At 57.9% G+C, this 20,974-nt stretch overlaps 6 protein-coding genes across 7 annotated transcripts; 3 read left to right on the forward strand and 3 right to left on the reverse strand.

Annotated features, from left to right (window-relative positions):
- The first annotated feature begins 643 nt into the window (after nucleotides 1-643).
- Cldn9 (claudin 9) lies at nucleotides 644-2,448 on the forward strand. The gene has a single exon (XM_046425668.1). It carries the CDS (start codon nucleotides 1,350-1,352, stop codon nucleotides 2,001-2,003), a length of 654 nt encoding a protein of 217 aa, XP_046281624.1. The 5' UTR covers nucleotides 644-1,349; the 3' UTR covers nucleotides 2,004-2,448.
- Nucleotides 2,449-3,147: 699 nt separating this feature from the next.
- On the reverse strand, nucleotides 3,148-4,995 carry Cldn6 (claudin 6). Its single transcript, XM_046425758.1, has 2 exons — nucleotides 4,951-4,995; nucleotides 3,148-3,946 (listed from the first exon to the last, which is right to left on the reverse strand). Exon 2 carries the CDS (start codon nucleotides 3,928-3,930, stop codon nucleotides 3,265-3,267), a length of 666 nt encoding a protein of 221 aa, XP_046281714.1. The 5' UTR covers nucleotides 3,931-3,946; nucleotides 4,951-4,995; the 3' UTR covers nucleotides 3,148-3,264.
- Nucleotides 4,996-6,175: 1,180 nt separating this feature from the next.
- Tnfrsf12a (TNF receptor superfamily member 12A) lies at nucleotides 6,176-8,134 on the forward strand. Its single transcript, XM_046425849.1, has 4 exons — nucleotides 6,176-6,335; nucleotides 7,027-7,131; nucleotides 7,324-7,458; nucleotides 7,538-8,134. Exons 1-4 carry the CDS (start codon nucleotides 6,242-6,244, stop codon nucleotides 7,591-7,593), a joined length of 390 nt encoding a protein of 129 aa, XP_046281805.1. The 5' UTR covers nucleotides 6,176-6,241; the 3' UTR covers nucleotides 7,594-8,134.
- Nucleotides 8,135-8,377: 243 nt separating this feature from the next.
- Nucleotides 8,378-9,748, reverse strand: Hcfc1r1 (host cell factor C1 regulator 1). 2 transcript variants are annotated; one of them, XM_046443443.2, is made up of 4 exons: nucleotides 9,544-9,748; nucleotides 9,188-9,244; nucleotides 8,952-9,080; nucleotides 8,378-8,746 (listed from the first exon to the last, which is right to left on the reverse strand). In XM_046443443.2, exons 1-4 carry the CDS (start codon nucleotides 9,636-9,638, stop codon nucleotides 8,611-8,613), a joined length of 417 nt encoding a protein of 138 aa, XP_046299399.1. In that variant the 5' UTR covers nucleotides 9,639-9,748; the 3' UTR covers nucleotides 8,378-8,610. The 2 variants fall into 2 exon arrangements, with proteins under 2 accessions (XP_046299399.1, XP_046299417.1); XM_046443461.2 differs by lacking the exon at nucleotides 9,188-9,244.
- Nucleotides 9,749-9,937: 189 nt separating this feature from the next.
- Thoc6 (THO complex subunit 6) lies at nucleotides 9,938-13,235 on the forward strand. Its single transcript, XM_046443420.2, has 13 exons — nucleotides 9,938-10,077; nucleotides 11,175-11,290; nucleotides 11,377-11,441; nucleotides 11,527-11,630; nucleotides 11,717-11,754; nucleotides 11,838-11,886; nucleotides 11,977-12,048; nucleotides 12,140-12,242; nucleotides 12,334-12,383; nucleotides 12,464-12,526; nucleotides 12,630-12,740; nucleotides 12,820-12,954; nucleotides 13,036-13,235. Exons 1-13 carry the CDS (start codon nucleotides 10,039-10,041, stop codon nucleotides 13,114-13,116), a joined length of 1,026 nt encoding a protein of 341 aa, XP_046299376.1. The 5' UTR covers nucleotides 9,938-10,038; the 3' UTR covers nucleotides 13,117-13,235.
- Bicdl2 (BICD family like cargo adaptor 2) lies at nucleotides 13,232-20,577 on the reverse strand. Its single transcript, XM_046443407.2, has 10 exons — nucleotides 20,446-20,577; nucleotides 18,944-19,239; nucleotides 16,471-16,686; nucleotides 16,259-16,375; nucleotides 15,992-16,138; nucleotides 15,033-15,230; nucleotides 14,779-14,928; nucleotides 14,190-14,320; nucleotides 13,828-13,948; nucleotides 13,232-13,732 (listed from the first exon to the last, which is right to left on the reverse strand). The coding sequence occupies exons 2-10, from the start codon at nucleotides 19,223-19,225 to the stop codon at nucleotides 13,571-13,573; spliced, it is 1,524 nt and encodes a 507-aa protein (XP_046299363.1). The 5' UTR covers nucleotides 19,226-19,239; nucleotides 20,446-20,577; the 3' UTR covers nucleotides 13,232-13,570.
- Nucleotides 20,578-20,974: the final 397 nt, after the last annotated feature.

Here is a 20,974-nt window from a genome sequence, read left to right on the forward strand (position 1 = left end):
ATTCCTGAACTTCCCACAATGGGGTCTTTGATGCAAGGAGGTTAAGGAGTTGACTCTCCATGACGCATTCCTGGTAGGGGTCAGAATTTGAGCAGAGGTCTGTGCGACTCTCAGGCTGCCCCCAATGAGGAGGCTCCCAGGGCTCTTTCCTGCCGACTGGAAGGTGTGGCTCAGGGATACCAGAATCCTCCAGGTGTCTCCCCCAGGGAGGCCTGACTGGCTGCACCCTGTCCTGGGCTGCCTGCCCTTTCTTGCTCGGCCTGTGCGCCCCACCTCACCCCTGCTCGCCTCCCCAGCAGGCTCCTCTTTGTCCCCTGGTCTCTGGAGGCTTTCAGCAGCTCAGCTCAGCCCCCCAGATTCGGCAGTGGGGGTGGGGCAGGCACACCTGAGCTGAGATAGAAGGCGAGTAGTTTTCTAGGCCGTTGTCAGGGCAATGCCACCTGAGCTGGGCGCCAGGCACCTGTTGCCCAGGGAACCGCGCAGGCGGGGCCCCTCCCCCGGGAGCCACCAGGGCCACTGGGCTGAGACGGAAGGCAGATCAGATTCCGGAGAATCTTGGGCGGGTAGGGGGACCGAGAGGGGGTTCGATACTCGGGGAGGAGGGGCACATTTGCATCATGAAATGAGGCAGGGGGATGACAAAGGTGGCATGGGAGTGGGCAGGCTCAGAGGGCAGGCTGAGACTCCCTTTGCCTATTCCTCTGTCCCTAGCCAGTTACCTTGGCACCCCATCTCCCCTATTCTTCAACTTGCCCCACCCAGTCTTCTCATTCCTGGTCCCTGAGCTCCAAAGCAGAGTTGTTCTTCCTCCCCAGGCCGCCAGGTCTAGGTAGACCCCCTCCCACTGGCCCTGAGGCTCCCCTACCGCCCCTCCCATGCACCTCCAGCTCTCCTCCTCCTCAACCCTCAGGTCCCACGGCCCAATCAAGGCCTCCCAGCCCTTGGCTCTGCTCCTCCCCTGCTCGGTCCTTAAAACCCCGCCTGCAGCCAAGACCGGCAGAGGCCCCAGGTGGCACCTTGGCTGGTGCTACTCTGAAGGAACCTGCGCCAGCTGGGAGAGGAAGCATCGAGCTGGGTGAGCTTGGCCTCACCAGACTGCAGGAGTCTGAGGGGCGATAGGCCACCAAGGGGACAAAAACCCCTCAGCTAAGTGGGACAGAGACTGGCTTTTGTTCCGTGAGGATCTGACACCTGCAAGAGGCCTACAGATGTGAGGACTGTCCTGACCTAGAGGCTTCGATTCATTCTCCCCTCTCCCTGGGCACTGAGACCCACCCACCTGACTCGTCTGGTCCTCTCTGTGAGTCAACCAGACTGCTTGGGGCTGGGGAGACCTGACTGAGGGGCAGATGGCTTCAACTGGTCTTGAACTCCTGGGCATGACCCTGGCTGTGCTGGGATGGTTGGGGACCCTGGTTTCCTGCGCCCTGCCCCTGTGGAAGGTGACCGCTTTCATCGGCAACAGCATCGTGGTGGCCCAGGTGGTGTGGGAGGGGCTGTGGATGTCCTGCGTGGTGCAGAGCACTGGCCAGATGCAGTGCAAGGTGTATGACTCGCTGCTGGCACTGCCCCAGGACCTGCAGGCCGCGCGTGCCCTCTGTGTCGTAGCCCTCCTGCTGGCCCTGCTTGGCCTGCTGGTGGCCATCACTGGCGCCCAGTGTACTACGTGTGTGGAGGACGAAGGTGCCAAGGCCCGCATTGTGCTCACTGCTGGAGTCCTCCTGCTCCTCGCAGGCATCCTGGTGCTCATCCCGGTCTGCTGGACGGCCCACGCCATCATCCAGGATTTCTACAACCCCCTGGTGGCTGAGGCCCTCAAGCGGGAGCTGGGGGCTTCTCTCTACCTGGGCTGGGCTGCAGCTGCACTGCTCATGCTGGGTGGGGGGCTCCTCTGCTGCACATGCCCCCCACCCCAGTTTGAGCGGCCCCGTGGACCTAGGCTGGGCTACTCCATCCCTTCCCGCTCAGGCGTGTCGGGGCTGGACAAGAGGGACTACGTGTGAGGAAAAGGCTTCCTTCAGGCGTCTGCACCTTCAGACTGATTGCACCCTTGCTTCTAACCACCCCTTCCCTTGTGGGAGCCTATTTCTGCACAGCTGGAGCCAGACCTGGCGTTACAGATGTTCTCGGCTGGTCTGGCTGAAATGACCCTTAGTGGGGTCGAAATGGGGCCAAAGGTGTTGGTGCGCCAGACCACCTTGTCTCCCTTGTTTTCTTCTGTTGTCCAGGACATAGACTGACCTTTCTTCCTCTGAGCCCTGCCCCCTGCCCCAGGAACAAAGGACAGCATCTCCTTGTCTCCAAAATAAAGGAGATTGTGCTCTCCCTGCTTGGTTCATTTTGGCCCAAACTTCACCTGCATAAATAGGCCCTTTGGGACCAGCCAGCCTGTCAGTTCCCCAGCTCTGCCCTCAAGTCTGGAATCTGGAATAAAAAGAGATCTTGTAATCAGGTTTCCTTTGCTTTGTACACTTGACTCCCCTGAGGTGTCAGGCCAAGGTCTGCTTCAGGTCCTGCCCAGTGAAGAACCTTTTTTACACCATGGGGTCAAAGCCAGGAAAGGATCTGGGACAAGAGATCATCATTGACTTGCATCCACCGGTCTCCTCCTCTAGCCAGGCAGGGAACTCCATCCCCAGCAAAAGCAAAGGCACAGAAACAAAACATACTTTATTTAGTAAAATCTTGTGTGGGCCAGACATGGGCAGATGTGTGCAGGGTTAGAGGTGTGGGTGGTGGGGTCTACAGCACAGCTGGGACCAGACTTGGGGAGAGGATGTGGTAATAATGGAGGAGGTAGAGGTCAGAAGACAAAGTGGTGGGCAGTCCTTTGGTAACTCATCAGGAGTCCTTCCTGGCCTGATGAGGAGGGGTGTGGCTGTCCATCAAAGTCTAGAGAAGCCCAGTCCCCAGAAACAGTGAGAGCTCTCCTCCGGATAGGCCATCTTGTGGTCCCAAAAGCCACAGCAGCAAGGAGCCTTCACTTTGGTCCCACAGCTCCAGCTTGGCTTCCAAGATGGTGTTGCTCAAAGTGAAGAAGAATCCAGAAACAAATTTATCCAAAGGTGAAATATGCCAACAGCAGAGCCCAAGTGGGAGTTTGGGTCATCTTAAAGAGATACCTTTCCCTCCCCCATGAAAAAAAAAAAAAAAAAGCAAAAAACAAGAACCAAACCCAAAGCTGTCAGGCATCACCACTTCTCAATGGCTCCAGCTCAGGGGCCAAGGCTCCCTGGTTAATGGAGCCTCATTCCCCTGCTAGCATCAAACGTAATTCTTGGTGGGGTACTCAGAGGGTCCCCGAGAGGGGGAATGCGGGGCAGATGCTGAATATCGGGCCATGTAATGGCTGGAGCTCCGGGCCTCTCCAGAGGGGCAGGTGCAGCACAGCAGTCCCCCACCCAGCATCAGAAGGCCACAGGCTGCCCAGCCCAAATACAGGGAAGCCCCCAGCTCTCTCTTCTGGGCCTCAGCCACCAGGGGGTTGTAGAAGTCCTGGATGATGGTGTGGGCTGTCCAGCAGACTGGGATCAAGGTTAGAACCCCTGAGATGACAAAGATGATCCCAGAAGTGAGCACCAGGCGAGCCTTGGAATCCTGGTCCTCCACACAGGTGGTGCACTTGGCCCCAGCAAGGTAGACCAGCAGGCCGACCAGAGCCAAAAGGAGGGTGATGACACAGAGGGCACGTGCAGCCTGCAGGTCCTGGGGCAGTGCCAGCAGCGAGTCATACACCTTGCACTGCATCTGGCCAGTGCTCTGCACCACGCAGGACATCCACAGCCCCTCCCACACCACCTGGGCCACCACGATGCTGTTGCCGATGAAAGCGGTCACCTTCCACAGGGGCAGGGTGCAGGAAATCAGAGCCTTTACCCAGCCCAGCAAAGCTAGGACAATTCCCAGGATCTGCAGACCAGCAGAGGCCATGGCAAGGTTGAAGGGGCTACATTACATGGGAGAACAAAAGCAGAAGAATGTTAAAGGGTGGCTGGCCCAGACCTTATGTCACAGCTGTGACCCCACACAGGATGCCAACAGCAGGAACCCCGGGAGTTGTCCACAGGTCCTGATATCGGAGCAAGCTGTACTCTGTGAGCCTCAATTACTCACGGTCAAAATTAGCATTTAATGCCTCCCTAGTTAATCACTTCTTTCCCAATAATGAAGGTTGCCCAGGTTTCTCCCACCAGGTGCGGCTGTCCAGCCTGGCTCAGCCCTGGAGGGGCAGGCAAGGTGCGGGGGACACAAGGAGTTCCTTCTGGAAGGCCACCCCAATGACTGCCTGGGTTCACCCTCAATCTCCTTTGAGGGGCCAAGGAGTGAGCCCTCAAAGTTGGGGAACTTTTTGTGTGTATTTAGACCAAAAGGCCATGTTAGGGTCCCAAGAGGAGATAAAATCCAAGGGTCTGTTCAGCTGTTCCTCCACCACTAAGCTGGCTGCACCTGTGTTGGTCAGGCCCAAGATGTCGGGCTCACCAACCGAGGGGGATCTGCCGGATCTAGCTACCCGAAGTTTCGCCTCCGAATGCGTCCCTACCCTTCTCTCCTTCCCTTTCCACATACTGTGGCTTGACTCTGTGCGAGGGCGCGAGGGCGGGTTCCACCACCGACCCCCTGGGCCACAGCTACAAGGCACTGAGCGCCGGGAGGGGCTCAATGGCCGCGGGCCGCAGGATTCCCTCCCGCAGGTGAGGGGGAGGGGAGTCCCGCCCTGGAGAGGAAGGCAGGTGGGGGAGGGGCTCGCGGAGTTTCGGTGCCTTTGTCCCTGGGGAGGGGGAGGGGCGTTTAACCCTTCTGGAACTGCGGAAGGACTGGATCCCCTCAATACAGCCTCATGCCCAGGGACTCGCCCACCCAGGTGGCCCCGCATGCGTCCCCAAGCCCCCTGCACTAGGCTCCGCAAGGTGTGTCTCCCAAGCCCAATACACACACTTGCCCCGGGCTCACCTGCGTGAAGGACCTGAAAGATCCGTAGGCCGAGTGTGGGGACGGGGGCGGAGACGGGGGGTCTTAAAGAGGCAATGACGTCACTCGGCCACCTCCCCCGGGGAGGGGCAGAGACCCCGACCCGATCGGCAGTGGGCGCGAACGCTTCCCAAGCTAGTCAAAGAGGGGCGCTAGAGACCCAGACTGCTGCACCTGCAACCGGTTGGGATTCGGGGACCCGGGTTGGCTGACACCTCAGCCACCACTTATTAGCACTATGACCTCGGGAATTCATTCAACTTTCCCAAGCCTCAGTTTTCTACTCTGAAAAATGAAGACAGCAAGCATGCATTTTAGTATGTATGTCCTAAGGTATAAATTAAAGAGAACATTATTACACTACTGGAGTGACTCTGAATCATGTACAGCCAGAGGAATGAGAAGTTGTGCTCCATTTGTGTACCATATGTCAAATTACATTCTACTGTAAAATTAATTTCAAAAAGGAACATAATTTTTGCTATTGTTGCAGCCCCGGGGGGGCCCTTAAAAAAGCAGCAGTTAGCCTCACGCAGTGGCGCACGCCTGTAATCCCAGCGGCTCCGGGAGGCTGAAGCAGGAAGATCAGGAGTTCAAAGCAGCCTCCGCAACTTAGAGAGGCCCTAAGCAACTCAGTGAGACCCTGTCTCTAAATAAAATATATAAAAAGGGCTGGGGATGTGGCTTAGTGACTAAGCGCACCTGGGTTGAAACCCCAGCACCAAAAATTAAATTAAATTAAATTTTAAAAACCAGCAGTTACCCCCTGGTTTAAAGAACCTTTGGTCATGTATAATTAATTGGAACAATTTTTTTTTTTTTGGTAAAGAATCTTTGAGAGGACTGGGATGTAACTCAGTGGTAGAGTGCTAGTGCAGGAGGTCCTGGGTTTGATCCTCAGCTTTGCAAAACAAAATAAAATTTTTTGAAAGATCTCACAGAGTTAAAAATTGTATAAGAAATCAATAATTATTTTTATGGGTTGTTTCATATCTGATTCGCCCTATCCCACAAGTTCCGGATTTGAGCGCCGAATGGGCAGAACCGGGTCCGCATGCTTGCAGAGTACTGGAGTGCCCCAGCGCTGGGACTGTTTGTTGAAAGAATGACTGAAGGTAGCGGGCCGCACGGGGAGGGGCATCCCGGAGCGGATGGCCGGGCGGGAGGAGGCCAGGGCCCCGCCCCGGAAGGCGGGGGCGGGGGCGGGGCGGCGATCCCCTGTCTCCGCCGCCCGGCGGCCGGTGCAGACGGCGGTGGCCTCCAGGCGCTTACTATGGCTCTTGGCTCGATGCGCCCGATGCTGCGGCTCCTCGTGCTGGGGCTCGGGCTGGGGCTGCTACGCGCCGCAACCGGGGAGCAGGCACCAGGTATGCGGGGCACAGGGGCTGGGAGCCAAGATTGGGTGCCTGGAGGACCATCCGGAACTGGGAAACCGGACGGACGTAGAGATCCGGGGTCAGGTGGTCTTCAGACTCCGTGTGTTCTAATGGGGAAGGTCCATCACACTCCCAAGTTTCATTCCTACTCTGGGCTCTCAGTTTCTCTGCATGTCCAATTGGGGTGTGGGGTCTTCTGCCCCAAAAGTCCTTGCCAGAAGTGGAGAGGAAGTTTAAGGGCGGGAGGTTTCTTCGGTAAGAGGGCACACCCCCCAGCCTGGTCTTTAAGGGTCTGCCCAGCCCCAGTGATTGAAGAGTGGGGGGGGGAGGGTGTTGGGAATTCTGGGGGTCTGTGCCTTCTATACCATGTGGGGTGCCCCCTTCCATCCGGTGACTTCAGTGCCCAGCTATGCGGGAGGAGGGACCGGGGTCGGGCCGGGTGCCCAGGAGTGAGTCACCCACTGGCGGCGGGGGGGTTGTGGGGACCTGACCCCTCTCCCCAAAGTTCCACGCTACTACCCCCACCCGCACTGCCATCTCCGGGTCATGCCGTTCGGTCACCTGTGAGGAATGCGGGGGGGAGGGCGCCGGTGACTCACGTTATTCGAGCCGACTGACCCTGACCTCAGCCCCCAGAATAGCCGCGTCCCGCCCCCATGCTAACCCGCTGCCCCCTCCCCAGGCACCGCCCCCTGCTCTAGCGGCAGTTCCTGGAGCGCGGACCTGGACAAGTGCATGGACTGTGCGTCGTGTCCCGCGCGACCGCACAGTGACTTCTGCCTGGGCTGTAAGTGGGGTGCGGGTCCGGCGGCAAGTGGACCTCAGTGGAGCCGAGAGGGTAGCTGGGGGGGCTAGAGGGCTTCGGATCTGGGAAATTAATCCCCAGAAGGCGCAAGTGGGGTGCAAGCTTGAGGCTCAGTTCTAGGGGGCTGGGCTGGTCCGGAGAGGGTCGAAGTCTGACTTGAATCTTGGTCCCCAGGCGCTGCGGCACCTCCCGCCCCCTTCCGGCTGCTTTGGCCCATCCTGGGGGGTGCCCTGAGCCTGGCCCTGGTGCTGGCACTGCTTTCTGCCTTCCTGGTCTGGAGACGGTGCCGCAGGAGAGAGAAGTTTACCAGTAAGTGTGCCCCGCCAAGCCGCCTACCCCATCGATCTTCCACATTTCAGCTGCTCATGACCCACGTCTTATCTTGCAGCCCCCATAGAGGAGACTGGTGGAGAGGGCTGTCCAGGTGTGGCGCTGATCCAGTGACTGAGCACCCCCACGGCCTGTGCGGCACTCACTCAATCCGTTCATTCATTTGTTCATTCATTCTGGAGCCAGCTCCTGCCTCCCAGACACAGGCCTAGCCAGGTTCCTCCAACCACAGGCGGGGCAGGCAGTGAATCACCCCTGAGACCTGGGCCCAGGGTTCAGGAGAGCCTTCCAAGGAGTCTGATTGCCCTATGTCTGTCTGGTTCCAGGACAGAAAGGGAGCCTCAAGCTGGCTCACACTAAGAAACTGCAGCATTTGCACAAGGGGGGTCTCTCCCTTCCCCTGATGCCCTGGATACCAGGCTGACTTCAGGGGCAGACACAACACTAGGCCCGACCCACACAGATGGACTGAAACTCCTCTAGGGGTCCTCATCTTGGGGGATTAGGGCCCTGTTCTTATAGGGGGCTGGCCCTCTAGGAGGGCTGGCCCTAAAATACAGACCCCTGCAACCCAAAGGGGGGAGGAGATATTTATTTTGGGGAGAACTTTAGAGTGGAGGGAGAATTTATTAATAAAATAATCTTTAACTTTAAATGGTTTGGAGTGTGGCATGATCCTGGGCTTGACTCCCCAGAGCTGGAGGGAGGGAGTGAGTCAGGCTGCCACGGGGGCGGAGGCGGGGGGGGGGGGGGGGGAGGCTCTGACTCACACATTCTCAATGCCTGGAGCCCAGCCTGCCAGGACCTGGCCAGCCGTTTTCCAGGGAAGATCTTGAGGAGAAACACCAGCATCCAGCACCCCACCCTTCCCAAAGGCCTCAGGTTTCAGACTGAAGACTTCAATTGTTCAGCAATTTTTTATTCCCTTTTTCAGGGCATACCTCCCCTTCCCCTGCTGCTGCCCTCCCATCCCAAGGTTCCATTGAGTTCAGTGTCCTCTTCTCTTGAGGAAAGGTCCTGTTGCCCAAACACCAATTTGGAGGAAGATACACAAGCAAGCACCTTGTCCCTTCCTGAGGGTTGCAGTCTCCCCTGGGGAAAGACATGGGGAATGATGTTGCCCACTATTGCTCAGAGGTCCATTATGTCCCCAGCTGGGGTTGCAGGATAGTGGGGACTAGGAGTATCCCCCAGCCTCAGCAGCCGGAGAGCCTCAGGGATTAAATTCCCAGGATAGCGCCAGAGAAGTAGTTCTGAGCAAGGACTCCTGGAAGAAGAAGAAATGACAGTCAAGACACTGGGCTGAAAACAGGCCTGGACCTGGTGGGTCCAGGTTTCTCACTCGGAGTCAAGATGTGAATCAGCACAGAAGTTGGCTACAAGTTAAAAATAGCATGATGAGGCAGGATATGATGAGTGGCAGTTCTGAGGACCCGTTATGATCCTCTGGAAGACTTAGTGGAGATGCCTACCTCAGTGAGGGCAGGGCGGGTGGAAAAGCCATGGGGGGGCTGCAGTAAGGGTGGTCATTATGTAGGCTCAGGCGAGAGAAGTGGGTGGCCATGTTCTCCTCAGACAGAAACTGCTTTCGTAACGGCTCCCTGGGAAGAGATGGGGAGGAAGGCAGGCAGGGATATTAAGAGGGGAGGTAGATTGGTGGGCATCAGAGGAGACTGATATTGGAAGTCCTCCCTGCCCTCAAACTCACTGCTCCTCCTCCAGGCGCCGCTTGGTGCTCATGGGCATAGCTCCTCGGAGAGGGGAGCTGGGAAAAAGAGAGAGCCAGGAGCACCCCACCTTCGGCCCCTTCCCAAAGATCTATCCACCTGAGCTTGCAGCATCAGCACCTGAGCACCCAGCCCATTCCTGTGATGGTGGCACCTAAGCCACCCATTCTGGTCATCAGAATACCTGGAAGGTCTAAATCCCAAGCTCCCAGACTCAGCCGGACCTCAGCTTAAGTCCCACAGTTTGCTCCACCCGGTATCAACCCTTAGGCCAGCCATGAGTCCCCAGCCAAAGCTGCGCTCCTCAGTCGTACCAACCCAGGGATCCCATACGTACCTGGCGTCCTGGCCTCGAGTCGCCCCTGAGGCGGTCCGCGGATCGTGCAGGGCCCGACGTGGGGGGCCCCGCTCCAGGGGCTGCTGAAGGATCATTGGGGTTCAGGGTATTAAGGCAGGAGGGGTAGGATCCGGGTGATAGGGGCGGAGCCTTCGGGGGCGTGACCCACTGCGAGGGGCGTGGCTTCTGGCGCGCGCAGTGGCGAGGCCTGCGCAGGCGCGGAAGACGAACGGCGCGTGGCTGGAAGGCGCGTAGGTTCGGCGGGGTGGGGGAGGGGTCCCGACGTAACAGGGCAGCGGCGCCACTTAGTGTCGAGGGGCTTCGCGGCGCTCTCCTCTGTTTTTGGGGTGCGTGAAGCACGTGGTAGCCACTTTTCGCGCTCGGCCGGCCGGTAGTGTCGAGACACGGTGCCGCGGAGGGTAGCCGCTTGCGCGTACGTCCGGAGTCAGAAGGCTACGTTCCGCGCGGAGCACTCTGGGAGTAGTAGTTCCTGCGATGGAGCGCGCTGCCCCGCTAGCGGTGCCTCTGGGTCAGGTGAGTGGGTTTTGTGCGCGGTGCCTTCTGGGGTTTGTAGTCCATGCTTTGCTTGAATGGGATGGACAAGGAAAGATGAGGCAGCCCTGGTGTGCGTGGGCCGTTTGTGGGATTTGGACTCTAATGGGGGGAGGAACAGGAGAGTAACCCAGAAGGGCCTAACTTGGATAGGAATTAGATGTTGGTACCGGTTTTTTTGTGCAGGAAAAATAGAGCCACTTAAAAAACAAAATAGTTGAGGCCTGAAACGGAGACACGCCTGGGAACTCGAGGCTCAGGCAGGAGCATCACAAGTTCGAGGCCAGCCCTAGCTACATAGCGAGACCCTGGCTCAAAATAAAAAGAACTGGGAACCTCTCGAGGTGGCTCACGCGTGTATTCCCAGCTCCTTGGGAGACTGAGGCAGGAGGATTGCAAGTTCAAGGCCAGCCTAACCAACTGATTGAGGTCATATGCAACTTAGTGAGACCCCATCTAGAAATTTAAAAAATAAAAAGGGACAGGAATTTAGCTCAGTGGTAAAGCACCCCGATTCAATCCCCAGTGCCAATAAATAACAACAACAACAATAATAATAATAATAAAAAGAACTGGGGATGTAGCTCAGTTGTAAAGGGCCCCTGGGTTCAATACCTAGTACCCACCACCCCCAAATTAACAGAATAACTGTAGAAGAGACACTGTTTTGTGATGCTGGAGATCAGTCCCAAGACCTTATCCACGCCAAGTATGCGCTGCACTGCCAGCCCCAAAGAACCAGTTTTTAAGCACTTTCTATGTGACAGCCCCATGTGAAACTCTTTATATACATTAGCTCACCTAATTGTGATAGACTCTCCTGTGACCTCCATCTCACCACGGGAGAAACTGATAAGAGAGGTTTTGGTGTTTGCTCAGAGGTCCACTAGACATCATTTCTGCTCCTCTTTCCTCACCCTCTTCTTGGAGCCACTCTTAGTTATGCATGGGCAAAGTGCCTTTGTGGTGGGCCACCTCAAAAGAGGGCTGAGAAGTCTTGGCAGTGGGAAGCCAGGCCTGTGGCAGGGAAGGCATGAAGAAGTCTGTAATTGGGGGCCTCATCCAGCTTCTCCCCACAGACAGAGGTGTTTCAGGCCCTGCAGCGGCTGCACATGACCATCTTCTCCCAGAGTGTTTCACCCTGTGGGAAGTTCCTGGCGGCAGGCAACAATTATGGGCAGATCGCTGTCTTCAGGTACTCTTGTCCCTTGCTCCCTACCATGTGTGAATCCTGGTATTTGGCCCTCCTGCTTCTGACCTGGCCTTGCCTCCCCCCTGCAGCCTGTCTGCTGCTTTGAGTTCAGAGGCCAAAGAGGAAAGCAAGAAACCCGTGGTGACCTTCCAAGGTGGGTATAGCCATCAAGTCTGGCTTAGAGGACCCTGGAGTGGAAGAGGGGACAGGGTGGGCTAAGGTTCTTCATTTCTTTTCAGCCCATGATGGGCCCGTCTACAGCATGGTCTCCACTGATCGACATCTGCTCAGTGCTGGCGATGGGGAGGTGAAGGCCTGGCTTTGGGCAGAGATCCTCAAGAAGGTAAGGAGTCTAGAGGCTGGGGAAGGGTTGGCCTGCCCTATGCCAGGGAGAGCCTTTGAGGTCACCTGGTGTTTTCCCTTACAAAGGGCTGTAAGGAACTGTGGCGTCGTCAGCCCCCATACAGGTGAGCCAGGGCCACTTGGGTGGAAGGCAGGTAGGGTGAGGGCACTAGCCTCACTGATGCTGACCCTGCTTTTTATCCCCCAGGACCAGCCTGGAAGTGCCTGAGATCAATGCCTTGCTGCTTGTCCCCAAGGTCTGATCCCTTTGTGACAGTCTGATCCTTCATCCTCTCCCTGTCTTGATTTGACACTGACTTCTAGCTCTGCCCTGCCTTCCTTTGCAGGAGAATTCCCTCATCCTGGCTGGGGGAGACTGTCAGTTGCACACTATGGACCTTGAAACTGGGACTTTCACGGTGGGTGAGCAGGGCCCTGGAATTGGGGCAGATCAGAGCCAGGGGGAAGCACTCTTCCTGGGTCCCCCTTTACCCTGGCTCTCTCCTGCAGCGGGCCCTCCGGGGCCACACAGACTACATCCACTGCCTGGCACTGCGGGAACGCAGCCCTGAGGTGCTGTCAGGTGGCGAGGATGGGGCTGTGCGACTCTGGGGTAAGTAGGTACAATTGGATGGTAAAATAGTGGTAAGGGAGGCTGGGAACGGTAGGGCTCATAGGGAGCTCTCATGATTCTTTCCCCACAGATCTCCGAACGGTCAGAGAGGTCCAGACGATTGAGGTCTATAAGCACGAGGTGAGGACAGGACTCATACCTCTGTTCTGTATGCCCCCCAACTCCCCAAAGTTGTCTTTACCTTTTCCCTCCCCCGTCAGGAGTGCTCAAGGCCACACAACGGGCGCTGGATTGGATGCTTGGCCACTGACTCAGACTGGATGGTGAGCCTGCAAATTGTGTGGTCAGATGGGGTGGCAGCTCTGGGCCCTGTCAGCTGAGGGCCCATGGCTCTCAGTGGCTAGGGACTCCTACCTTTCTTCCCAGGTCTGTGGAGGGGGCCCAGCCCTCACCCTCTGGCACCTCCGGTCCTCCACACCCACCACCATCTTTCCAATGCGGGCGCCACAGAAGCATGTCACCTTCTACCAGGACCTGGTAAGTCCCTCTGTTTCACTTCTGCCACCCCTGCCTGGCTCCCCTCTCTAGTCCTGACCCCACTCCCTGTCCTCCACAGATTCTGTCAGCTGGCCAGGGTCGCTGTGTAAACCAGTGGCAGCTGAGCGGAGAGCTTAAGGCCCAGGTGCCTGGATCTTCCCCAGGACTGCTCAGCCTCAGCCTCAACCAGCAGCCAGCAGCCCCTGAGTGCAAGGTGGGTGAAGCAAGGGGCTCTGGAGAGTCACTGGAGCCTTGGGGGGTGTCGGCAGGTCGGTCATGCCCTTCTTGTCCCTAGGTCCTGACAGTCGCTGGCAGCAGCTGCCGGGTGGATGTTTTCACCAACCTGGGGTACCGAGCCTTCTCCCTGTCCTTCTGACATCGGACAACATACCCCCACCTTAGGGATTTGGAGTGTTTATCTTTTTTTTTTTTCTACAATAAAGTTTCAGGCTTTTCTTCTATGTGCTTCCTTCCCAAGAATGGAGGCCAAGTCCATATAGTGGTTTATATATTACTCTGTCTGTTCTTGATACATAAATACCCACACCCACCCCTGCCCTGGAGCAGCCAGAGACTCAGGGAGCCTAGCGCTTAGAAATGATAGACCTATACAGACTGCGAAAATAGAAGCTCTGTTGCACTGCCCCCGCCACCCACCTGGGGTCTCTAGCCCCGAAGCTGCCCCTACTCCCAAAGAGCCCCTGTCTAGCCTCCTGGGGTGAAGAGGGCACCAACCCCACTTGGAAGACATCCAGGCCCTGTCGCTCCATTGGCCCTGAGAGGAAAGTATGCCCCAGAGTGAGTCAAGGGTGGTCGCCTCTGCCCAGCCCTCAGGTCCTTCGGAAAAGGTTGCTGAGGAAGCCGCCGGCAGGCCCGGGGCCCAGGCGCAGTGAGAAGCGTGCTGTGGAGCGGCGTGGGGTCGATGCTGCCGCGCTCAACTCGTTCTGGCGCTGTGACCGCAGCTGCTGCCCGATCACCACCTGCATGTCGTCCTGCGGGAGGCGGGACGGGAGGAGGGTCAGTGCTCAGGTCCCACCTGCCCCAGGCCCCAGGCCGCCGGGGCCTGGGCCCCGCCCCCGCCGCTCACCTGCCAGGCCTCCAGCTCCTGCGTCAGCGCCACCTTCTGGCGGATGGTGCGCAGCAGCTCCCGGGACAGGGAGTCCCTCTCCAGCGAAACGCGGCTGAGCTCCAGGGACAGTTCCACGGCCCTGCCGGCGGAAAACAAGTCCGAGGGCGCCGGGGACTCCAGGAGCCAGGATGGTAGTGGGCTCCTGGGCCACGACGGGAGGGGGGTCGCTAACAGCAAGACCACAGAGGGCAGAGGGCCCCTGGGCCGGGGTGGGGATAATAACCCATAAGGCGGAGAGCAATTAAGAGCACAGAAGGACCAGAGTACCGAGGGGTCCTGTCGCCCCGCTGGGGCGGTGGTGAAGGGTGGCAATGGCTCACTTGTTCACAGCCTCGTCACGGTCCAAGAGGGCGCAGCTTAGGGCCTCCGCGGGATTGTCCTCTGCCCGCAGCTCCTTCTGCCTTTGCAACTCCTCCCTCAAGGTCTGCAGCTCTTCCCGCTGCAGTGTGATCTGCACAGGGGAGCAGCAGAAAGTTGGGTCCCGGGCAGCCTAGGCTCCAGTTCTCCCTGGCTCCCCCGCCTGCTCCACTGTGCAGAAGGCTCATGGATTCAGAGGCCCTCAGGCTGGTGCACGGTGGGGTGGGGCAAGCCTGGTGGGGTGGTATATGCAGGAAGGAAGCTGGAAGAGGCAGTGGGTGTATGGGAGGGGCAATGCGCCTGTAGGGGCCGTATACATTAGTTCTTTTTGAGACAGGGTCTTCCTAAGTTGCCGAAGGTCTCCTTAAGTTGATGAGGCTGGTCTCAAACTAGCCATCCACCTGCCTCAGCCTCCCAGTTGCTGGAATTACAGGCATGTGCCATTACAAATTCATGTATAGGAGGCTGAGTGAGCACAGGCTGGGAAGTGGAGGTGGGAATGAACTGAGGAGCTTATGGGACTCTACATCCAGCACTCAGCCCTTCCCCCACCTCATCTTGCAGCCTAGCCACTTCCTCTTCCTTCTCTTCTAGTATCTCCACTGGGCTTAGAGGTGCTCGCTTCTTAGGGGGCTCCAAGCTCTCTTCCTGGGGTGAAGATGGGGGTCTGGATGCCTCTTGGGTCTCCAGGGATGGGGTGATCTGTGGGCCAAAGGAATCAGTCAGTGCCCTAGCTGAATCAGGAATCAGGAATCAGCACCCCTAGCTGATGATACTGGTTGGGGGCTGGTGGGCTGCGAGCTTACCTGGGTGTCTCCACATACACTGGTGTCCTGGTCCTCGTACTGGTCGCCTTCGAGGCTGTGGGCCAACTCCGATTGCAGTGAGGCACTGGAGACGTTGGCGTCCTGAAGGCGTGACTCCTCTTCCAGCTCCAAGACGCGCCGCTGCAGCCTCCGCAGGGCGCTCAGCACTTCCCCAGCCTCAAAGCGAGCACGTTCCAGCTGCAGAGGGCCAGAGGGCAGTCAGCCTGAATGCCAGCGCCTGCATCTGGTGGTGGCCCACAGAGGGCGCCCGAGCACCGGCAGCCTTGAGCCTCAGCAGCCCAGTGCTGCAGTTTCTGGAGCGCAGAACTACTTTCCCTGAACGGATGCCAATTTCCTCCCCTATAAAATAGGGCGCGCCGGGCATCATCCTTGCCTGTTCCACCTATCAGGTCACTTCACAGCGCAGTCCCCTCCCCTGTCCAGTCTAACTTCTAATTCTCACTAATTGCTTTGATCCAACATGTATTTCTCCTAAGCCTCATGCCTCACCACAGCCCAGAGGTGGGTGCCATTAGCATTCCGTATCACAAAGGGGAAAACAGGCTGGGTTCTCCACAATGGTAACAAGAGACAGTGGGATAAAAAGCCAGGCAATCCAGAGCACATATCTCTGAGGTCTCAAATATCAGAGGTCCTTCCCTTTTTTGTTCCTTTTCTCCATCACTACCACTCCAGATGTGGATAGTCTAGACCAGGCATTTCTGGCCTGAATCCTGGTCTTAGCCCTCTCCCAAGTCTCCCAGCCACCAGGCTCTGATGCATTGAGAGCACACCACCCCCCCCTGCTCAACAGCCCACTGTGGCTCCCACTTGCCCCAGGCTCATGCCCACGTTTTTGTGACCCAGGTGCTGGGTTTCCAATGATCGAGGGCCACATCTCCCAGAAAGCCCTGAGGCTATTGCTAAGGACCCAGCTTTCCCCCTCCCCCATAGTTCACCTCGAGGCTGTGCTCCTTCTTCTCCCGCCTTAGCAGCAGCAACTCCTCATGAGTAGTCTGCAGTCTGCCCTGGCCCTTGTCCACCTCCTCACGCAGGCTTCGGATCTGTGCCTCCAGGTCCTGCCGGCGGCTCTGCAGCATCTGGTTCTGGGGGAAGGTCTCAGGGTGGGGTGGGAAGAGTGGGCCAGCCCCATGGAGCCCCCAGCCCAGTCTTTCTGGTTCAAGCTGACCCCCAACCCTTAACCCCCAGCCCCAGCAGGCACTCACCTCCCCCTGCAGACTCTCTAGCCGTGTTCTTAGCTCTGCCCCAGCCAGGGCCTGAGCCTGGCACTGACCCCGAAGGGCGTCTAGTTCTCTCTGGAGCTCCTGCTCAGTCTGGGAGGCCTGGGTGGGGGAGAGGGCAGGGGAGCCCTCAGTGGGCTCAAGCTGATTCCCGCTGGCCCCACACCACCCATGCCCAGGGATCAAGGCAGTCCCACCTGGGCCAGCTGCTGGCTGAGCCGGAGGTTCTGCTCACTGAGCTCACTGAGCGCCTGTGCGCGCTGGCGGCCGCTGTCCTGTTGCTCTGAGCGCTGCTCTCCCAGCTGGGCCCTCAGCGCCTCCACGTCCCCCTCCAGCTCCACAGCCCTGGCCTCCCACTCAGCGCCCCGGGCTGCCAGGCCCCTGCGGAGCTCATGGTTCTCTTGCTGCAGCCGCTGTGGGACCAGGCAGAGGGTCAGACACAGAAGGAGACATAGGATTGGAGCAGACCCAGAGATGGGGATGGAGGGACAGACAACCAGAGACCAGCTGGCCAGGAGGGGGATGCTCTTGGCACACTGAGTGAGACCTGAAAGCTAGAGAGGAGAGTCAGGGAGAAAGCACGACACAGCACAGCCCAGAGAATCAGAAGGCAGCAGAGGAAAGCAAGAGAGAGAAGGGGCCAGGCCAGGCAGGATGGTGATGCTGGCTGGGGGCGTGGAGCTCCCCAATGGCCACTCACCTCTGGCTGCTGCCTGAGCTTCCCGACCCGAGGTCGCAAGCGCCGTTTTTGGCGCCTGATTCTGGCTGAATTTAAGCCCCGGCCCATGGCCTCACACAGCTGCAGTGTCCTGGGGGCTTTGCAGGCCCAGTCTCTGCCCAGCCCCTCTCCCCCAGTTCCCTCTAATTAACTCTGGTCAGCCCCGCCCTGGCCCCATGCCTCTGCCTGCCCTCCCCAAAACCTGTTGGACCAGCGGGGGGACGCGCTTGGCACACCCAGGTGCCCAGCATGAGGAGACAGACAAGTTGGAGGGCTACTCTCTCTAGGTCCTCAAGGCACAAAAGCCTGGGCCAGGTGACAGTAACCATGGTTGTTACAACTATTAGCAAGTATTCCTGCCAGCTGCCTGTCAGAGCTTACCAGGTATTCAATCCACTAGAGAATGCTTAACAGACTCAGGGGGGCTGAATGCCTCGCCCAAGGACACAGTTAGTGGAGCAGGGGTGCCAACAGGCAGCAATGTCTTAACCAAATACTGTGGGGGCAGCCCTCCTGAAGGATGAAGCTGGCAGGTTAGGATCCCATTGTCCTGGCCCTGCTGCTGCCACCATGTGGTCGGGACAAGTCTCTTTAATGTGTCCATGTTTCATCCCTCCCTCCCTCCATCATCCACCATCCATTCTCCATCTCTCCATCCAATATTTCCTGAGTTCCTGTTCTGGGGTCTCTAAGTCGATAGACCACCAAGTCCACTGCCTCAAGCAGCTTAGTGTCCAGAGGGTCACAGGCAAATGGATACAGACTTGAGCCAGGTAATCTGAGAGACAGTAAGGGCTGTGAAGAAACCTGCAAAGTGATGAAGAACAACGGGGGTGGGGGTGGTGGGGGGGGAAGCTGTCAAGGAGACATTGATTGGGTTGACTCCTGCAGTCAACCAGGAGGAGGGCTGTGAAACAGCAACACAAGGGCCCTGAAGGGGCAAGCTGCAGTCACTCTGAGAATTGAAAAAGAGAAGTGGGTGGGAAGGATGGCAAAGCCAACAGGTCAGGGAGGCCAGTGGACTTGAGGGACTCTTAGGCTGTGGCAAGAGTTTCAGTTTCATCTTAAGTGTGATGGGGAGCTATGGGGAGATTCTGAGCCAGGAGAGAAATGATCTGATTTGCAGTGTTTGAAGTTCACTGGCTGCTCCTTGGGAATGGGTTCCAGGAGGCAAGAGGAGTCAGTGATAGGGCACTGAAGTGCCTTGAGCAGAAGCAATGCCCGGGGCTGCCATCAATGTAGAGGCTGCAGAAGTGAAAAGTGGGACAGATTTGGAAGCTAGTGTATAGGATTCAATGGGGTTTGCAGATGCGGGAGACAGTGCATGCCTATGGGGAACCAAGTGTCACGTTGAGATGTTATTAGGTTAGCTTGGTGGGAGAGGTGCAGGGCAAATGACTGCCCAGGTCCGCTCAGAGTGGGGATTGGGCCAACAATGCAAGTACACAAGGAAGCTTAGGGGTCCAGATGTGAGCCTCAGCCTGGGCAGAGGGAAGAACTGTTCCCACTTCATGAGGCTGGGCAAAAATTAACTGAGATGATGCTTGGAGGGGACTTGGCCAGGTGAAGGCAGGGAGTGGCTCTCAGCACCTGTTAGGTGAGAAGCCAGAGGGCCACAGGGGTCTGTGGCCTAGATCTTGACTTGTCCTCAAAAGTCTTTTATTTATTTAGTTAGTTTTTTGATGCTTGGGATCCAAACCAGGGTCTCACGCATACTAAGCAAATGCTCTACTCCAACCTAGAATTTTTGTTCTTAACCACTGGGCAACATTGCCAGAACAACAGGCCATCCCTGAACTGTTCAGAGGCATCCTCCTGCGCACCTGTTCTCCCCCTGCCACCCACCTGCCCCATGCTCTTCTCTCCTCTCCTTGTGTGGTCTCCTTCTCTGGTCCACCCCAGGCCTGCCTGTTTTCCACCTGCCCTTCGCCCAGGCCCTGCAGCCAGCTCACTTCCTCCTGCTCAGCGTGTTGGGCACTCAGCGTCTCCAGCTGCCTCCGTAGCTCCTCGTTGCGCTCCAGAAGCATCTTTCCCAGTTCTGCCGCCAGCAACAGGTCTTTCTCCTTCTGCTGCAGCTGCAAGGCCAGGTCCTCAGGCTCCTCAGGCCCTGGGCCCCCTCCCAGGAATGAGTCTCTTCGCTCCAGCACAAAAGGGAAGAAGCCATCCTCGCCACTGGGGGAGGCAGCCCCGGAGAGCAGCCCTGACCGGAAGCGTGGCCCATCTGGGGAGCTCATGACATCTGCAGCATCTGTGGGGACAGATGGCTGCATGACATACCACCTCGCAGCCCTTCAGGCTTGCCCCCTGCTGGCCAATACCTGGCCATCCCAGTCCTGCAACCTCACCCTCCCTGGGCCACCAAGGGTTAATGATCTGTGTTTTGGCCACCCAGCTCCGTTAATGTCCCCAGGGTAGAGTGGGTAGACTGAGGCAGAAAGCAGAAATGAACTTCCTTGCCTTTGGCTTTTGTCCCAGGAAGCCTCTTCTCAGTACTCTGGAACCACAGACCACCCCCTGACAGTCCCTGCTTCCTTCTCACAACCTGCTGTGGCTCCCAGCCCCTCACTATGGGGCAAAATTTCCCAAACCCAGCTTCCTAAGGACTCTGAGGGTTGAATCCAACTTCTCTCAAGGATGCAGGACCCTCCCCTCCCCTTTGAGGACTTCGGTGTCCTGACACCTTTGCCCTAGGAATCCAGTACCCTCCCCTGGCAGAAGCCCAGCTCCCCCCTCACTGCCCTCCCTAGGCCTTCTTCTATTATCTCAGGACCCAGGGGTCTGTTCTGGACCCCTGCAGACCTGGAGTCCCCACCCTTAGCGTCCACTCTCCTGGATTCCCAACACAGTCCTCCGATTTTTGCAAGACCAAGCAGGTCCTGCCCCCACCACTCTGGATTCAAGAACGCTCACGTCCAGACCCCCGGGTTCCCAGGGCCCTGGCGTCAGGCCCAGGGCAGGGCGAGGTAACAGGTTGTGCCGGCCAGCGCGCAGCCGCCGCCACTCCGGGTTTCTGTTTACTTCCCGGCCCGCCCCTGGGGACCCGAGCCCTGCGATCCCCGATGGCCTCCCGGGGCCCAGGGTCCAGGGGCTCAGGTCACACGGGTTACCTGCTCAAGCTCTCTCGAGGGTCCCGCCCCCTAGACACACCTGAGCGCGCGTACACGCGCACCTGTCCTCCCTTCCCTTGCAGGTGTCCCAGCTCAGCCCTGCCCGCGGAGCCCAGGTGTCGCGGTAGTCCCAGTCCAGCTGCACCAGGATCGCATAGAGGATCTCCCTGACCCCAGCCCCAGGCGTTCGAAACCCGGCCACCACCTTCCTTCCTGCCAGTGTCCCCACTTCCCGGAGGAGCCAGGCGACCGCCCGGCTGCCCCGGTACCCCTCCCAGCGACCTGGTCCTGCCCACTCCTGCCCGAAGCCCGGAGGGCCCTGCCCTCGGCGCCCCCTAGGCTCTCACCAGTCGCCGCCCGGGCTATCTCCGAGGTCTCCGCGTCCGCTCTTCCGGAGGCGGCGCCAGGTGCACAACCTGCACAGGTGAGGGGGCGGTTCCGCGGGAGGGGCAGGGGCGCCCCCTGGTGGCCGGAAGGGACAGGAAGAGTCAAAGGAAAATCGCCTCCACTCAGAGACACTGGTCCATCTTACTGTTGTGGGAAATGACCACTGGGAACATTAAATGAGCATCTACTGTTATGCAGATCCTATGCTGAGCATAGAGGTCCCTGTGGGACAGGAAATGATTAACAAAGAACATGGTAAGTCCTCTGCAAAGGAAGCCTTTTATGGGCATAACTTGTTTACCCTCATGACACCCTAATGAGGTGAGACCCACTATTACCTCCACCTCAAGCAATCTGAGGCACAGGGACGTCGCCTACCTTGCTCGGGTCCCATGCACAGATCTTAACTCTGGTGTTGCTCTCTACTAATTGTCATGCTGCAGATCAGGACACTGAAGCCAGCACAGTAAGGTGACTTGCCCATGGCCA

Source organism: Marmota monax, unplaced genomic scaffold, assembly GCF_021218885.2.
Source record: "Marmota monax isolate L192 unplaced genomic scaffold, Marmota_monax_Labrador192_F-V1.1 WCK01_AAM20220418_F8-fsc00035, whole genome shotgun sequence".
In the NCBI taxonomy this organism is placed as follows: domain Eukaryota; kingdom Metazoa; phylum Chordata; class Mammalia; order Rodentia; family Sciuridae; genus Marmota; species Marmota monax.

Coding starts and splice junctions, on each gene's coding strand:
- Cldn9 (XM_046425668.1), top strand. CDS start 1,350: ATGGCTTCAACTGGTCTTGAACTCCTGGGCATGACCCTGGCTGTGCTG.
- Cldn6 (XM_046425758.1), bottom strand. CDS start 3,930: ATGGCCTCTGCTGGTCTGCAGATCCTGGGAATTGTCCTAGCTTTGCTG.
- Tnfrsf12a (XM_046425849.1), top strand. CDS start 6,242: ATGGCTCTTGGCTCGATGCGCCCGATGCTGCGGCTCCTCGTGCTGGGG. Junction 7,132..7,323: donor CAGTGACTTCTGCCTGGGCT/GTAAGTGGGGTG, acceptor CTTGGTCCCCAG/GCGCTGCGGCACCTCCCGCC. Junction 7,459..7,537: donor CAGGAGAGAGAAGTTTACCA/GTAAGTGTGCCC, acceptor CTTATCTTGCAG/CCCCCATAGAGGAGACTGGT.
- Hcfc1r1 (XM_046443443.2), bottom strand. CDS start 9,638: ATGATCCTTCAGCAGCCCCTGGAGCGGGGCCCCCCACGTCGGGCCCTG. Junction 9,245..9,543: donor ACTCGAGGCCAGGACGCCAG/GTACGTATGGGA, acceptor TCTTTTTCCCAG/CTCCCCTCTCCGAGGAGCTA. Junction 9,081..9,187: donor CGGCGCCTGGAGGAGGAGCA/GTGAGTTTGAGG, acceptor ATCTCTTCCCAG/GGAGCCGTTACGAAAGCAGT.
- Thoc6 (XM_046443420.2), top strand. CDS start 10,039: ATGGAGCGCGCTGCCCCGCTAGCGGTGCCTCTGGGTCAG. Junction 12,049..12,139: donor TTGAAACTGGGACTTTCACG/GTGGGTGAGCAG, acceptor TCTCTCCTGCAG/CGGGCCCTCCGGGGCCACAC. Junction 12,741..12,819: donor TCACCTTCTACCAGGACCTG/GTAAGTCCCTCT, acceptor TGTCCTCCACAG/ATTCTGTCAGCTGGCCAGGG.
- Bicdl2 (XM_046443407.2), bottom strand. CDS start 19,225: ATGAGCTCCCCAGATGGGCCACGCTTCCGGTCAGGGCTGCTCTCCGGG. Junction 16,139..16,258: donor TAGAGAGTCTGCAGGGGGAG/GTGAGTGCCTGC, acceptor ACCTTCCCCCAG/AACCAGATGCTGCAGAGCCG. Junction 14,929..15,032: donor GTGTATGTGGAGACACCCAG/GTAAGCTCGCAG, acceptor TTTGGCCCACAG/ATCACCCCATCCCTGGAGAC.